The sequence below is a fragment of the Thamnophis sirtalis genome, unplaced genomic scaffold (assembly GCF_051295495.1).
Source record: "Thamnophis sirtalis isolate CommonGarterSnake01/CBP01778 unplaced genomic scaffold, rThaSir2_p1.2 scaffold_3, whole genome shotgun sequence".
Lineage (NCBI taxonomy): Eukaryota > Metazoa > Chordata > Lepidosauria > Squamata > Natricidae > Thamnophis > Thamnophis sirtalis.
The window spans coordinates 18,301,035-18,318,375 of NW_028261383.1; the positions used below are offsets into that span (position 1 = coordinate 18,301,035).

The 17,341-nt window shown below is 44.1% G+C and overlaps 2 protein-coding genes across 2 annotated transcripts in view; both read left to right on the plus strand.

Moving 5' to 3' along the window:
* LOC148047340 (uncharacterized) overlaps positions 1-5,163 on the plus strand; it is a 33,931-nt gene extending 28,768 nt beyond the window's left edge. Inside the window, exon 5 of the mRNA XM_087711384.1 lies at positions 960-5,163. Coding sequence (XP_087567510.1) covers positions 960-3,949 — 2,990 coding nt within the window. The 3' untranslated portion in view covers positions 3,950-5,163. The remainder of the gene's footprint in view (positions 1-959) is intronic.
* Positions 5,164-9,036: 3,873 nt separating this feature from the next.
* The window catches only part of LOC106556921 (uncharacterized), a 33,167-nt gene continuing 24,862 nt past the window's right edge, over positions 9,037-17,341 (plus strand). The window contains 5 exon segments of the mRNA XM_087711587.1: positions 9,037-9,074; positions 9,444-10,038; positions 10,282-10,396; positions 10,512-10,579; positions 11,854-11,983. Coding sequence (XP_087567713.1) covers positions 9,625-10,038; positions 10,282-10,396; positions 10,512-10,579; positions 11,854-11,983 — 727 coding nt within the window. The 5' untranslated portion in view covers positions 9,037-9,074; positions 9,444-9,624.

Consider the following 17,341-nt stretch of genomic DNA (forward strand, 5'->3'; position numbering starts at 1 on the left):
TGCTAACCAGTGGTGGGTTTCAAAAAAGTTTGGAACCTCTTCTGTAGGTGTGGCCTGCTTTCCGGGTCCACTGGTGGAACCTCTTCTAACCTGTTCGGTAGATTTGACGAACCGGTTCTACCGAATAGGTGTGAAGTGGTAGGAACCCACCTCTGCTGCTAACCAAGGCCTGCACGAGATCCAGGGAAAAATGGTTGCCTGAGTTTCTCTTCAGGCACCCCAGATATCAGGGAGCGATTGGAGAGTCTGGAATTCAGAAAAACCAGTAATCTTGATAGATTTTAAAAGGAGATCTGACTCTGTCAGATTTCCAAAGGATCTCCAAATTAATGTATGAGCCTTGAGCCAAGTTTCAAAAGAAATCCAGTCATTTATTAGGAGCAACATTTCGGCAATTACCCAAACAGAGACAGATCTGACCTCACATAAATTACAGCTGAACTTTGGCCCCGTTTCCCCCCTCCCCTCAGTCTGTGTCATAAATCACATTATCCAATGAGGTGCTCTGGGCAGGCTGTAAAATTCCACGCCTCACAAGCCTGCTTTGATAATAGCCAAAGGTATGCGTGGAATTTGCTCTCCCCACCTTCTGTCCATGGCAACTCGATAACAAGCATGGAAGTGCTTTGCGAGTTGACACCTGAGGGTAGGACAAGAAGCAATGGGTGGAAATTAATCAAGGAGGGAAGCAATCTAGAACTAAGGAGAAATTTCCTGACAGAACAATTAATCAGTGGGACAACTTGAATAGAATAGAATAACAGAGTTGGAAGGGACCTTGGAGGCCTTCTAGTCCACCCCATGCCTAGGCAGGAAACCCTACATCACTTCAGACTAGTGGTTATCCAACCTCTTAAAAATTTGTAGTGTTTGAGCATTCACAACCTCTGGAGGCAAGTTGTTCCACTGATCATTTTCTCTAACCTTGTTATCATTTTGATTTCTCATTTGATTTGAAGGTAATAATAGGCAGGAGAATCAAGATTCCTATGAATTGTTCCAAGTGATCAGTGCTAAAGATGGAACGGAGAAGTTTGGAATTCGAATGGAATTAGAAAACCATGACAGAAACCAGTCAAATGATTGGAATCAGGAAAACTCATCTTTCACTGATGCTCCAATGCAACACTTTCGTGCCCAAGAAGAGAAAATAAGGAAAAAATATACTGGAAAAAGTGTGAAGCTAAGCAAAGCTAAAGTAAATGAACACTATTTAATCCAAAACAAAGGAGAGGATGCTATTAGAAGACACAAGGGACAAAATTACAATGGGAAATTCATTCTTTCTCTTGGAAATAACTTCCTTATATCTCAAAAAGCTACTGACAGAAAAGAGAAGCCTTATAAGTGTTTGGAATGTGGTAAATGTTTCAGAACAAGCAGGCAACTTACTATCCATAAAAAGATCCACACAGGGGAGAAACCATTTAAATGTACTGAATGTGGAAAGGCCTTTGCTCATAGATGTAATCTTATTTCCCATAAAAGAAGCCATAAATATGAGAAGCCATACAAATGCATGGAGTGTGGAAAGACCTTGGCTGAAAAACGTACTCTTATTTTCCATAAGATGATCCACACAGGGGAAAAGCTGTATAAATGCATGGAATGTGGAAAGACATTTACTCATAGAAATGGACTTAGAAGCCACAAAATGATCCACTCAGGAGAGAAGCGATATAAATGCAGAGAGTGTGGAAAGACATTTACTCATGGCAGTGGCCTTAATAGCCACAAAAAGCTCCACACAGGAGAGAAACCATTTAAATGCATGGAATGTGGAAAGACCTTTGCTCATAGAGGTACTCTTATTTCGCATAAGACAATCCACACAGGAGAAAAGCCATATAAATGCATGGAGTGTGGAAAGGCTTTTACTCATAGCAGTAACCTTAGAAGCCACAAAAATGTCCACACAGGAGAGAAACCATTTAAATGCATGGAATGTGGAAAGACCTTTGCTTATAGTAGTGGGCTTAGAAGCCACAAAAATGGCCACAGAGGAGAGAAACCATTTAAATGCATGGAATGTGGAAAGACCTTTGCTCAAAAAAGTCATTTTACTTCCCATAAGATGATCCACACAGGAGAGAAGCCGTATAAATGCATGGAGTGTGGAAAGATCTTTACTCATGAACCTAATCTTATAAGACACAAAAAGATCCACACAGGAGAGAAGCCATTTGAATGCACAGAATGTGGAAAGACCTTTGCTCAAAGAGATCATCTTATAACCCATAAAAGAAGCCACACAGGGGAGAGGCCATATAAATGTATGGAGTGTGGAAAGATGTTTAGTCACAATAGTACACTTACTTCCCATAAGATGATCCACACAGGGGAGAAGCCGTATAAATGTATGGAGTGTGGAAAGACCTTTGCTCTGAGCAGTAGACTTACTATCCACAAAAAGCTCCATACAGGAGAGAAATCATATAAATGCTTGGAGTGTGGAAAGACCTTTGCTCATAGAGGTACTCTAATTTCCCATAAAAGAATCCACACAGGGGAGAAGCCATATAAATGCATGGAGTGTGGAAAGACCTTTGCTCATCGAGGTACCTTTATTTCCCATAAGATGATCCACACAGGGGAAAAACCATTTAAATGCACGGAATGTGGAAAGACCTTTGTTAACAAAAGGAATTTTACTTCCCATAAGATGATCCACACAGGGGAGAGGCCATATAAATGCATGGAGTGTGGAAAAGCCTTTACTCGGAGCAATGGCCTTAGAAGTCATAAAAAGATCCACTCAGGAGAGAAGCGATTTGAATGCATAGAGTGTGGAAAGACATTTACTCATGGCAGTAGCCTTAATAGCCACAAAATGCTCCACACAGGAGAGAAATCATTTAAATGCATGGAGTGTGGAAAGATGTTTACTCAGAGCAATGGCCTTAGAAGACACAAAAAAATCCACTCAGGAGAGAAGCCATTTAAGTGCACAGAATGTGGAAAGACCTTTTCTGAAAAAAGGAATTTTACTTCCCATAAGATGATCCACACAGGGGAGAAGCCATATAAATGCATGGAGTGTGGAAAAACCTTTACTCGGAGCAATGGCCTTAGAAGTCACAAAAAAAGGATCCACTCAGGAGAGAAACCATTTAAATGCTTGGAATGTGGAAAGACCTTTGATCTGAGTAGTAGTCTTGAAAGACACAAGAAGATCCACTCAGGAGAGAAGCCATTAAAATGCACGGAATGTGGAAAGAGCTTTGCTCTGAGTAGTAGTCTTGAAAGACACAAGAAGATCCACTCAGGAGAGAAGCCGTTTAAATGCACGGAATGTGGAAAAACCTTTGATAAAAAAAGTCATTTTACCTCCCATAAGATGATACACACGGGGGAGAAGCCGTATAAATGCATGGCGTGTGGAAAGACCTTTGCTCAAAAATGTAATCTTATTTCTCATAACTTCATCCACTCAGGAGAGAAGTCATTTAAATGCACAGAATGTGGAAAGGCTTTTACTCAGAGCAATAGCCTTAGAATCCACAAAAACCTCCACACAGGAGAGAAACCATTTAAATGCATGGAATGTGGAAAGACCTTTGCTTATAGAGATACTTTTATTTCCCATAAGTTGATCCACTCAGGAGAGAAACCATTTAAATGCATGGAGTGTGGGAAGACATTTACTCAGAGCAGTGGACTTAGAAAACACAAAATGATCCACTCAGGAGAGAAGCCATTCAAATGCACGGAATGTGGAAAGACCTTTGCTCATAGAGGTTCTCTTATTTCCCATAACATGATCCACACAGGGGAGAAGCCATATAAATGCATGGAGTGTGGAAAGACATTTACTCGTGGTAGTGGCCTTAGAAGCCACAAAAATGTCCACACAGGAGAGAAGCCATTTAAATGCACAGAATGTGGAAAGACCTTTCCTCAAAAAGATAATTTTATTTCCCATAAGATGATTCAACATCCCATAAAATGATAGAGCAAAATCAATTTCGTTGTAATAATTTTGTACAATGGCAATAAAGGCTATACTACTACTACTATGATCCACTCAGGAGAGAAGCCATATAAATGCATGGAATGTTGAAAGAGTTTTGCTCAGAATGGTCATCTTCCTTCTCTTAAAAGGATCCACGCTTGGGTGAAACTACATAGCAATAGCAATTCCACTCAGACTTATATACCACTCCACAATGCTTTACCACACTCTCTGTGCAGTTTATAAAGCCATCATATAATCCTCAGCAATCTGGGTCCTCATGTTAGCGACCTCAGAAAGATGAAAGCCTGAAGCAGAGGTGGTCTGGATCGAACTCCTGGCTGTGGGCAATTAGTCTATGGTACTGCATTCTAACCACTGACCCACCATGTCTCTATAGATTTGTATGTGTATGCATATTGTGTCTTTCTGATCCAAATGAGACAAGGTTGAATCCAACAAAGTGAAAGTTTATGTGGAGAAAAGTAAGATTTTGCATTTGGGCGGGAAAAACAGATTACATGAAACCTGGCTCAAAAACAGTAATTGTGAGATGGACCTCGGGAGTCTGAATGGATGATCATTTAAACATAAGTCACGTATGTGCAGCAGCAGCCAAAATGGCTAATACAATCCTTGATTGTGTAAACAGAGGCATAGACTCAACATCACATGAAGTATTAATACTAGTTTATTAAGCCTTAGTAAGACCACACTTGGAATACTGCATCCAGTGTTGGTCATCACATTACCAAAAAATGTTTAGACTTTGGAGAAAATGCAAACGAGCAGCTAAGATGATTAAAGGCTTGAAGACTAAAACATATGAAGAATAGTTGCAGGTTTTGTGTTTGGCTAGTCTACAGAAAAGAAGGATTAGGAGTGACATGATAGCAGTATTCCATTACTTGAGAGGCTGCCACAAAGAGGAGGGGGGGTCAATTTATTTTCCAGAGCACCAGAGGGCAGGACAAGAAACGACACACGTAAAAATAGAAGAGAAGCAATCTCAAATTAATGAGAATATTCCTTACAGTGAAGATCATCAATTAGTGGAGCAGCTTTCCTTCCGACAGTGAGGTTGCTTCATCACTGGATGTTTTTAAGAATAGACTGGATAGTCACTTGTCTGAAATAGATCTTACAGGAATATCAATAGATCCTGAAATGGTATAGGATCTCCTGCTTGAGCCAAAAGTAGAGATAGGGGTGCCAGCCACTGAGGACTTCTACCGGGCTTAGGACTTCAGGCACCGTGGCTCTGTCAATTCCTGGATGGCCAGAAAGAGAATGTTATGTCTTTGGGGGCGGGTCTTTAAAAAGAAAAGAAAAATCTTTTTCCGATTCACTAGTGGATGCAGAAGTGAATTAAAATCTCCCTCCAGCAACTCCCATCTCATCAAATTGGACCTCCAAAATTTTATCAGTACATTTTAGGTTCATTTTAGGTTGGGCCATAAAATTGATTCATGTCATCTGATAGTCTGTTTGTTTACCTACTAAAAGTAATCTATATGAGTTGAACGTTTTTTCAATAAAATGCCAAATTGAAACTTTTCAATTTCCACTGATTTAAATGTACTCTATCCATGTTCTTACTAAAATATGTTTTCTCATCCTTAATTGCATTCCTTGTTCAAGCAAATAGTCCCGATTTTCACTTTATAAAGCCACTGCCTTCTTTTTAGCTATTCCACAAATATCTTTAATGTTCCAAGATGCAAATGGGCTTATTATGAAAAAACAAACAAACCCACAACTGAAATGTTGTTCTTTGTCTGGGTGGCAGCCAGATTAGATCTCTGCTTTAAATTACCAATTACAAATAGAATATTCTTCAGCATCATAGAATTAACTGTTATTAAAAACAATCCCTCAACAGTTAGAAACATGGTTAGCAAAGTAGTCTGAGCTGGAGTGAACCTTTTAAGTACCTTCTTGGGGGTGGGGCTCACTCAGACCTCCCCTTCATTAATCCCTCTAAGAATTGTGCCAGTTCTGAGCATTTGGTGAAGGGGGAGATCAAGAGGGATCCTCTCCAAAGCTCTGCTGCGATCCTGGAATCAGTCTCATCCCTAATTGCCCCACTTTCCCTTTCCCCAAGATCTTCCTCCTTCTGGATCCCTCTGTGAAGTTTTCAAAAGATGACCTAATTAATTTACGAGCCTCGAGACAAAGTTCAAAAGAAATCCAGTCATTTATTGGGATCAACATTTTGGCATGTTCTGCGGAGCCGAAACTGATACCCGGTAATGGTCTTTGCACTTTACCCCTAACTCTCCCCTCACTCAGTCTGTGTCATAAATCATCCACCAACGAGGTTATAGAAATATGAGATCCGACTCTGGCTGAAGCTATGCGTGGAATCCTCCCTCCAATGTCAACTTGATAATAGTCATGGTAACGCTTTACAATTTGACACCCTCCCTGCAACCCTCGTCCCAGGCAGAATCTGCTATACAGGAGTTGGACCCTTCCCCACCCCCACGAAATGCAGGGAAGGAGGCTTTCTGGTTTTATTTTGGTTTACGGTGATCTCCCTCTGAAAACCCCCAAATCTCCTCTCAGCAAGGATCTCAACATGGCCCTGCCAAAGTGGGGGGTGCTTTGGATATTTCTGCATTTGAAAAAGTGAAGAAGGGAAGGGAAGCAGGGACTATTTAGGACATCAGGGGGAAGGAGAGGGAGCGCGCCAAATTTGTGGCTTTATCCTCCTGTTTCTCCCATTTTTGACATTTCACATAAGTTGTGACAAAACACACCAGTTTCCCTCCTTTGCTGCCACCACAATCCTAGCTCCACCTTTTTAGTTATTCTGAAACATCTGAAGGGAGGGGGGAAGGAGGGAGGACTGCCATCTTGATTAACCCCCCAATTAGGGTCAGATGGGCATGGAGGGCAAAGGGGTTGGGGCATAAGTTATTTTCTCTCCCACTCTCAATAAAGGAAATCATGCAAGGAGAGAAGGCAGCACCATGGAAGTGAAGCCTGTCTTTGGAAATGGTTTTCTCAAGGGAAATTTGGATTTTTGGACCATTTTTGGCAGTGGATGAGCTGCCCCTGACATTAACCAAGAAAGTCGGCTTTGAGAAGCAACCGGCTCACCCAATCCGAAGGGCTTGAAAGTGAAAGCTAAGGGAAAGGAAGTTTTAGAAGCTAATTCCAGACTCAAATTTCAGGGGAATCAACCAAATGGAAAAAGAGACAGGGAACTAGGACACAAAACAGGAAATGTAGAAACCAAATATGGAGTCAGTCAAAAAGGGACATCAGGTGCCTATTCAGGGATGCTCAAACCACGAGGAAGAAACGGGGTGAAGGTGGAACCCAAAGGCAGGTGTGACGGGTATGGTTAGTATTTACTAAGAACGTACAGTAAAAATAAAAGCCGAGGCTGCAATTTCACTTATTTGATTGTGCTCGATGAAAGGTTTTCCCCTCCTCTTTTTTCCCTTTATCCCCCACTCATTCTTTCCCATTTTCTTCCACTTTCTCCGCTTCTCTCTCTGTGCCGAACTCTATCCTAGAGTGGGCGAAGTCAAAGGAGACTCTGCCCAGAAACTGATGACGCTGCAGAAAGGAGGATTCCCATTGGTCCTCCCACTCCTTCAGGGCACTCCCAATTCCGAGGAAAACGCCCCCTACCCCTCAATCCAGAGCCACGGATTCCTCCGCTGGGGCTGGGAGCATCCGCATCTTTCTCCCTTCTCTTTGGGGGCGCTTGTGAGGCAGCAGCATCCCTGGGCTCTGCTGGGCTCCCCTGATGCCTCTGCTATGAGGCGCCGGCTCACCCTCCCTGCATCTTTCTGTGGTGCCCCTCCCATGCCTGGTCTCCCTCGCCGAGGCTGAGCATGTGGGGCAGAAGGAGCAGCCAGACCCAGAAGCTTCCCGGTCCCTCTCGCCCCCACCCCGCTGCCGGGTGACCCCGGACGAGGGCGCTGCTTCTGGGACAAATGCACAGGTACAGTATAAGTGATACCTTGTTCAATAGTAGTAAATGTGAGAGGGATCTTGAAGTCCTAGTGGACAACCATTTAAATATGAGCCAGCAGTGTGCAGCAGCTGCCAAAAAAGCCAACACAGTTCTAGGCTGCATCAAAAGAGGGAGAGAATCAAGATCACGTGAAGGGTTAATACCACTTTATAATGCCACACTTGGAATACTGCATTCAGTTTTGGTCACCACGATGTAAAAAAGACGCGGAGACTCTAGAAAGAGTGCAGAAAAGAGCAACAAAGATGATTAGGGGACCGGAGGCTAAAACATATGTAGAATGGTTGCAAGAACTGGGTATCTCTTGGGTAATCAAAAGAAGGATTAGGTGTGATATGATAGTAGTGTTCCAATATCTCAGGGGCTGCCACAAAAAAGAGGGAGTCATGCTATTCTCTAAAGCACCTGTGGGTAGGACAAGAAGCAATGGGTGGAAACTAATCAAAGAGAGAAGCAACTTAGAACTGAGGAGAAATTTCCTGACAGTTAGAACAATGAATCAGTGGAACAGATTGTGTGAATGCCCCAACACTGGAAGTCTTTAAGAAGACGTTGGATAGCCTTTTGTCTGAAAGGGTATAGGGTTTCCTGCCTAGGCAGGGGTTGGACTAGAAGACCTCCAAGGTCCCTTCCAACTCTGCTACTGTATTCTAAGCCTCCCGGTCCTCGTCTTGACAAGCCGGCCGTTTTTCCATCTCCACCAACAAGAAGGGGAGGAAGATGGAGAAGTGCCGCTTCTGGAGAGCTTTTGGAGACGTCGAAGCCTTTCTCTGACAGGGAGGCATTGAGAGTGCTTTTCCTCCTACTCCCAAGCCCATCATCCCCGCCCATTCCCTTCCACTCAGACGTGCTCCTCCTTCCCTCGCTTTCTAAGACCCTGGCACTTTGCCCCAAATCCTGCAGGGGGCGCCTTCTGCCAAGGGAAGGGAACTCCAGGCGCTTCCCCATTGGCCCACTGGAGGACGAACGTCACGGCTGGCTTTCCAGAGGAGGCGGCGAAAGAAGTGACATCACTGAGCCTTGCCTCTCTAGGGCGCCACCCACTCGCTCTCCTTAACCCCTGGGGCTCCGTAGAAGGCGCAGAGGCTGCGGGAGAGTCTTGCGGGGGGACAGCCAGACGTGCATCGGGTGAGCGGGGGGCTCTTCCTGGGTCCCATGTTCCGCAGCCGCCCTCTCCTTGCAGAAGGAAGCGGGGATCCCAGGAAGGCTGCGGGGATCCGGGGAAAAAGCCCGAGTGGGGGGAGGGTCCGTCTTGCGGGGGCCCAGCAGGAGAGGAGAGAAGCCGGGCGAGGAGAAGGCAGGATTCGCACCCGGCTCCCCGAGGGTCTCATCCTGTCTCCGGAGGGGGAGAGAAGCGGGGCGGCCTCTCCAGCTGCCTCCTTCCCGGCCCTGCGCTGGGATGACCCATTAGGGGCTCCGGGCAGGTTGGGTGAAGATTGTTCAGTGGCTGAATTCCACTTTCTAATTCTTGTTGTTTATTTTTTCTTTCCATCTCAGATACAGAAACTCAAAGCCATTTGTGGTCTTTGCAAGGCAAAATTTTCTCTTGGGGAGGAAAAAAAGAGCAGAATAACTTGCAGGGATCCGTCCCAGAAATGGTCCCGTGAAGGAAAAGGCACCTGGAGACCCACCAGAGTCCTTGGACCCATCTGGAGTTGCTCTGCAGGACAGAGAAAGGATGGAGACACAACCTTTTGCCAAGGAGGGAAGCAGAAAAAGCCCTCCAGCTGTTCAGCCTGGGAAGGGAGGGGAGCTCTGGACAAGGACTGGGCAGAAGATCCTGGAGGAGGAAACTATCTTCCCTTCCGAAGTTCAGCCCTGGAAGTTCATCCAATACCGGGAGGCTGAGGGTCCCCGAGGACTTTGCAGCCGACTCCATGACATTTGCAGGCGATGGCTGAGACCAGAAAAACACAGCAAAGCCCAGATGCTAGACCTGGTGGTTCTGGAGCATCTCCTGTTCCTGCTGCCCCCAGAGATGGAGAGCTGGGTGCGAGAGTGTGGAGCAGAGACCAGCTCCCAGGCGGTGGCCCTGGCAGAAGGCTTCCTTCTGAGCCAGGCGGAGGAGCAGAAGGAGCAGGTCCAGTTGCAGGTGAGAGACTTTAGGGACCTCAGAAGAGAATAGAGAATGAGTTTGAATACTTCACCCCTCTTTGGCCTTCATCATACGTGGCAATTCACCTATTCTTGTAGGATGTTGTTCCATTGTTTCCTCACTCAACCTCCCAGGTGGGTATTGGGGGCTTTGAGGTTGTGTTCCGAATATAAGAATCCACTTTATTTCGTGTGACGTACATTAATTCTGCTTCTTTCTTCCTTCCTCTCCTATTGGAAGGGCTGCACTGTGGAGATCAAAGATCCCGAGGGAAAGAAGAACCCATCAAATCCCCCTCAGGAACTGTTTTTCAGGAGGATCCCTTGGGAAGATCCAAGTCAGGACGCCTCAGGAGGTAATGGAAGATCTTCCGATTTCCCATCTGTCTTCCTTTCACTCTCTCTTCTCTTGTATAGAATACCTCCTCCTATTTTGTTAATTATGCATTTTGAAATTGTTTATTCTTACAGAGAAACAAAGAATGACGCTTTCTGGTTTTTATGATGGAAATCAAACAACAATTGAACCTCTAAATCAAGTAAGAAAGGGAAGTTATTAGATTTGTATTCTCCCTTCAGGAAGTAAAGCGGATGTGCAAAGTGCTCTCTCCTTCTATTCCCCCCCCCTCTTGTTTGGCCTGGATTACTTTTGTGTTCTTCCACAACATGGAGAGCAGAATAGCAGGTTCAACTTGCTGTCAGTCAGCATAGCTTCCTCTGTTTATCTTCTTCTGCTAGGTATTCCTCCAACTTCGTTAAGTTTACAATCAAGATCACGTGAAGTGTTAATACCACTTTGTAATGCCTTGGTAAGGCCACACTTGGAATACGGCATTCAGTTTTTGTCCCCACGATGTAGAAAAGATGTGGAGACTCTAGAAAGAGTCGTCTTGATTCTATCCCTCTTAATGCAGCCTTTGATTCTGTTGGGGTTCTGTTTGGATTTGGATTTAATAAATTTATAGGCCGCCCAATCCCGAAGGACTCCGGGCGGCTTACAAAAAATAAATTTTAAGAAAAGCGAAGAATTAAAAAACGGAGGAAACAGATTTAAAAAAAAAACACATCATGCACCCAGTCTAATCGGGGCTGGACCACAGTCGTGAGGTCAACAGCCCCAGGCCTGCCGGAATAGCCAGGTTTTAATAGCCTTTCAGAAGGCCATGAGAGTGGGTAGGGTCCGGATCTCTGGGGGTAGTTCATTCTATAGGGTCGGAGCGGCTACAGAGAAGGCCCTTCCCCGGGGAGCCGCCAGCCGACATTGTCTGGCTGATGGGACCTGGAGAAGGCCCACCCTGTGCGATCTTATCGGCCGTTGGAAGGTATGTGGCAGAAGACGGTCTTGCAGATATCTGGGTCCTAGGCCATGTAGGGCTTTAAAGGTAATGACCAGCACCTTGAATCGTGCTCAGAGACCAATAGGGAGCCAGTGCAGCTCGCGGAGGATAGGTGTTTGGCAAAAGTAGCCTACTGCTGGCTCATGTTTAAGTGCTTATCCACTAGGACTCCAAGATCCCTGTTGCACTTAGTAGTGTTGAGCCAGGTATCACCTATTCTATGCCTGCACATTTGGGTTTTCTTTCCTAAATATAGAGCTTTACATTTCCCATTGTTGATTTCCTTTCATTAGATGGGGCCCAATCTGACAACCCTTCTATATCTGGAGCTTATCTTCTGGAGTGTTGCTATTCCTGTCAATGTGGTCTTGTCTGCAAATTTGAAGAGTTCCCCTTCTATCCCCTTGTCTAAACCATTGATAAAGATGAAGAGACCTTGCAAATTCTCCTGTTCTGTTCTTTTTTTCCGTGTTCAGGAGAGTCTGGTGTCCTTTGAGGAGGTGGCTGTGTATTTCTCTGAGGAGGAATGGTCTCAGCTGGATCCTGACCAGAAAGCGCTGCATTCAGAAGTCATGCTTGAAAACCATAGGAACCTGGTCTCTCTGGGTAAGAGTTATTTTAGTTCCCAATCAGAGAGTTCAAGAAGAAAGATTATACATAATTAGTTATTTATTTAAATATCACTGACCAGATATCGTCTCCTGGGAGGGAGAAGGAAAGGATCTGGCCTTGTTCTGCTGCAAGGAAGGAAAGAGTCAATGTCTCTTTGCTTACATGCTTTCTCTGCCATTTCTTATCTCTATTTTTCCCGTTTCTATTTGAACTTATCTGTGGAGGCTGAAAAGAACAAGATGTGCTTTTGTGTGTCCTCTGGGGGTCGTGTGAGAGGAGTGTCTTGTCATTTGTCCTCTGGAACCTCCAATATTGTGTGAGAACAGAACTTTCACATTCAGCCCATGGAAGAGCATTTTCCAAATCCAATTCAAGAGCGAAGGCCTCATGCAATGTGACTCAGAGCATCCTAGGGTACAGGTAATCCCCGAGTTACGACAGTTTACTAAGTAACCTTTCCAAGTTACAACCAGCCCTCCCCCAAGTACTTAAAACTCAGTCCTGAAATTACAAATGTTGCACCACTACAGTTGTCGTTCACACTTACGAATGACAGCAGAGGTGCTGCAACATCCCACCCTGCCAGGTCTTACCATATTTTTCAGACTATAAGATGTCCTTTTGCTCCCTCCCCCCCAAAAGTGTGTGGAAATGTCTGTGCGTCTTATAGAGCAAATACGGTCCTGTTTTTGGTCTCCCTGGCGTTCAGAAGCACTCTGCAGGCCAAGAACGAGCCTGCTTTTCACCTCCAGAGGCCTCTGTGGATCCCATTTTTGCCCTCCTTGACATTGGGGAAGCTGAAAACATGCAGAGGGTTTGGGAGGCCAAAAATGAGACCGTTATTGGCATACAGAGTCCTTCTGGACCAGGGTTGGCAAAAACAGAATGCACAGAGACAAAAAACTATTTTTACAAGTTTAATAAAATTTGTATGCCGCCCACTTACATTGGGACTCTGGGCGGCTCACAGCAAGACAAAAGAAACATTTAAAATTTAACAATTAAAAAAAATACAATTAAAAGTCCACATCATCCATTCCATCTAAGCGGAGCTGGATATCAATCAACAGCCCCAGGCCTGCCGGAACAGCCAAGTCTTGACGGCTTTACAGAAGGCCGGGAGAGTGGTAAGGGTCTGGATCTCTATGGGTAGATTGTTCCACAGGGCCAGCACAGCAACAGAGAAGGCCCTCCCCCGGAGGGCCGCCAGCTGGCATTGTCCGGTTGACAGCACCCGGAGGAGGCCCAACCTGTGCAATCTTGTTGGTCGTTAAGAGGTATGTGGCAGGAGGCGGTCTCTCAGGTAGCCAGGTCCTAAACCATGTAGGGCTTTAAAAGTAACGACTAGCACCTTGAAGCGCGTCCGGAGACCAATTGGGAGCCCGTGCAGCTCGCGGAGGATAGGTGTAACATGGGTGTATCTAGATACACCCCATATCACTCGCGATATGTTTTCCTTCTCTGGGTGTGTCTTATGTTCCAAAAAATGCAGTACCTTGCAACAATGTGGCGAGCCATCGGTTCCTTTGCCTACTTCGGTGCATTTGCAGAAAAAAGTGTCCTAAAGTAGTGAGAGACACTCAAGATCAGGAGTGGGAAATCTAGCACTATTGATCTCACTACAGTGTTTTAGGCCTCTGTTCTCTGCTAACCCAAACAGAGACAGATCTGACCTCACATAAATTACAGCTGAACTTTGCCCCCGTTTCCCCCCTCCCCTCAGTCTGTGTCATAAATCACATTATCCAATGAGGTGCTCTGGGCAGGCTGTAAAATTCCACGCCTCACAAGCCTGCTTTGATAATAGCCAAAGGTATGTGTGGAATTTGCTCCCCCCCCTCCCTTCTGTCTATGGCAACTCTAACAAGCATGGAAGCGCTTTGCAAGTTGACACCTGAGGGTAGGACAAGAAGCAATGGGTGGAAATTAATCAAGGAGGGAAGCAACCTAGAACTAAGGAGAAATTTCCTGACAGAACAATTAATCAGTGGGACAACTTGAATAGAATAGAATAACAGAGTTGGAAGGGACCTTGGAGGCCTTCTAGTCCACCCCCTGCCTAGGCAGGAAACTATACCACTTCAGACTAATAGTTATCCAATCTCTTCTAAAAAATTTCTAGTGTTTGAGCATTCACAACTTCTGGAAGCAAGTTGTTCCACTGATTAATTGTTCTGTCAGGAAATTTTTCCTCAGTTCTAAGCAATGTTCCCTCTAATTTTTTTTCAGTGTGTGTGTAAAAGTATAGTGTTTGAGCAGCACATTTTCATGCCTGAGCACCTGATTTTTTTTCACAGATGTTTGACAGAGCAATTGATTTATAGGATCCGAATTGGAATGGAGAAAAATGGTTTTGTGTGTGTGTGAGTGTGTGTGTGTTTGAGTGAGGCGAGGGATCCGGTAAGGGAACTGCGCCTATTTAAGAAAAGAAGGTAAATTATTGCAAACAAGATCAGTCGAAGTTAAGTATGGGGACAGGTTGGGCGGTAGAGAGAAAGTGATAAAAGAGTGGGAGAGAGGAAGAGAGGAAGAAAAAAGAAGGAAGAGAGACAGAAAGAGACAGAAGGAGAGAGAAAGTGACAGAACAGTGGGAAAGAAGAAGAGAGGGTGAGAGAGAGAAAGAGACAAAGAGGAGAGAGAGAAGGGAGAAAGAGAGAGAAAGTGACGGAAGAATGGAAAAGAAGGAGAGAGAAAGAGAGACAAAGAGAAAGAGGATGAGAGGGACAGAAAGAAACGAAGAGGAGAGAGAAGGGAGGAGAGAGAAGGTGACTGAAGAATGGAAAAGGAGAGAGAAAGAGAAGAAAGACAAAGAGAAAGAGGATGAGAGAGACAGAGAGAGAAGAGAGGAAGAGGAAAGAGAGAACACCTCATTTCAACCCTGAGGTGCAAATATTCTCTTTGATTGGTAATTTTATTTGTCCATTTACTATCCAATACTCTCATTTCTCCTTAAGTTCATCAAGAATTCCCATCTTTTTATTGAATTTATCACAATACCTTGAGAACAACTTTTCAGCATAGCTTTACAGCTATTAAAAATATAGAGTAATTTAGGTCAGGTTTTCAGAACATTAATCTATTTATAAGTCAGTAAGTGCAAAGAAACAGAATTCAGAAAGTTGGCTTCCCTTTTTGTAATTGCCTATTGCCTGCTTAATTTTCTACCTACATTTTTGATAACTGACATTCACTGTTGACCCAAGAAGCCCATCGTAGAAAGAAACACTCCCTGTGAACTTTGTTGGGTTTCCATGGAATGAAACTGGATCTTTTTCTCAACCATACAGTAGCATATTCTTTCTAAGAAGGCTATCATCAAGATAGTCCATAACTGCCTATCAATCTAACAGAATGGCGATTGACAATCTCTTTATATTTCAACTCTAACTCTTTCAGTCTTAAAGTTTTGGTGAGGAGAAATCCAAAAATTCTCCCTCTCCCTCTTTCTCTCTCTCTCATTCATTGTGGCGACCAAAACTGGATGCTGTATTCCAAGTGTGGCCTTCCCAAGGACTTATAAAGTGGTATTAACCCTTCACGTGATCTTGATTCTATCCCTCTGTTTATGTAGCCTAGAACTGTGTTGGCTTTTTTGGCAGCTGCTGCACACTGCTGGCTCATATTTAAATGGTTGTCCACTAGGATTCCAAGATCCCCCTCACAGTTACTACTGTTGAGCAAGGTACCACCTATACTGTACCTGTGCATTTCGTTTTTCTTGCCTAAATTTTTCACCATTGAATTTCATTTGTTAGATAGGGCTCAATGTTCAAGGTTGTCAAGATCCTTCTGTATCTTAAGCCTATCCTCCTGAGTGTTGGCTATTTCTGCAAATTTGATGAGTTCCCCATCTATCCCCTCATCCAAATCATTGATGAAGGTGTTGAATAGTATTGGCCCCAAAACAGAGCCTTGGGGTACTCCACTGCATATTTCCCTCCATGTAGATGCAGTTCCATTGAGGACTATATGTTTAGTGCGGTTAGGCAGCTGGTTAGAAATCCCATCTGGTGGTGATGCTGTCTAACCCACATTTTTCTACTTTATCTAGTTATGGTTTACCTTATCAAATGCCTTACTGAAGTCCAAGTAAAGTATATCGACAGCATTCCTCTGGTCCACTATTTTTGTCACTTTGTCAAATAATGCAATAAGATTAGTCTGCCATGATCTGTTTTTGACAAACCCATGTTGGCTTTTGGCTATTACTTTGTTTATTTCTAGGTGTTCACTAATTCGTTGCTTGATTATATTTTCCAGAATCTTTCCTGGTATTGAGGTTAGCTGATAGATCTGAAGTTTCCTGGATCTATGTTTTTTTATTTTATTGAAGATGGGAACCACATCAGCCTTTTTCCAGTCCTCTGGCAGTTCCCCAGTGCTCCAGGATCTTTAGATATAGTTTTTTTCCCTTTTTTCCCTTCAAAAAATGAGTTAAATAGTTCTGCTTTCTTCCTTTTGCTTGTCATCTTCTTCCCACTTTCTCCCAGTAATGGACCAATTGTTTCCTTGACTTTTTTCTTGTTTTCAACATGTTGGAAGAAGCTTTTGTTGTTATTTTTTTCTTTTGTTGCAAGCCTTTGTTGGTTGTGAACTTAGCTTTCCTCACTTCATCTTTACAGGCTCGGGCTACCTTATTTTTTGGAGTATAAGACACACCAAGGTTTTGAAGAGGCAACTTTTTTTAAAAAAAGGTTTTGCATTCTGTAGACCTCCCAAAAAGGGCATGAATAGCCCTTAGGAGGCTTGCAGGAGTGCTGCAGGTTTTTTTTTTTGCCAAAACCGAGCAAAAAACGGTCCATTTTTTGCAAAAACAAGCCTTTTTTAAAAACAGCATGGATAGCCTTTAGGAGTGTTCCTGAGGGCTGGGGGTCCAGAATTGAGCAAAAACCCCTGACTGTTTTTTGCTCATTTCTGCCCTCCCTAGCCCCCAGGAACTCTCTGAAAACCTCCTAAAAGCTATGCCCGGCCATTTTGGTGAAGAGCTGGGGTTTCTGGAGGCAAAAAGTGCTGTATTTAGTGTATAAATCGCACCAAGATTTTCAGCCTCTTTTTTGAGGGAAAAAAGTGTGTCTTATACTCTGAAATACTCTACACTTGTTCAAAGAGTGGGAAGATTCGTGGAATGGACAGAATGGGTCTTTGCTTGTTGTTGGGGTTTTAATTGGAACTATCCTTGACGATTCCACATCTAAGTCGTTCCTGGTGGAGTTGGAGACTTGTGTTTTGTGTACAGCCACAAAGGTTTTTTCTCTGGTCTTTTGTATGGAATTGTTAGTCGGTTCATAGTTGTGAAAATGTTTTTTGCCCCCTAGGGACCCTGGCCTTCTAAAGCCTTGAACTTGAGAATCG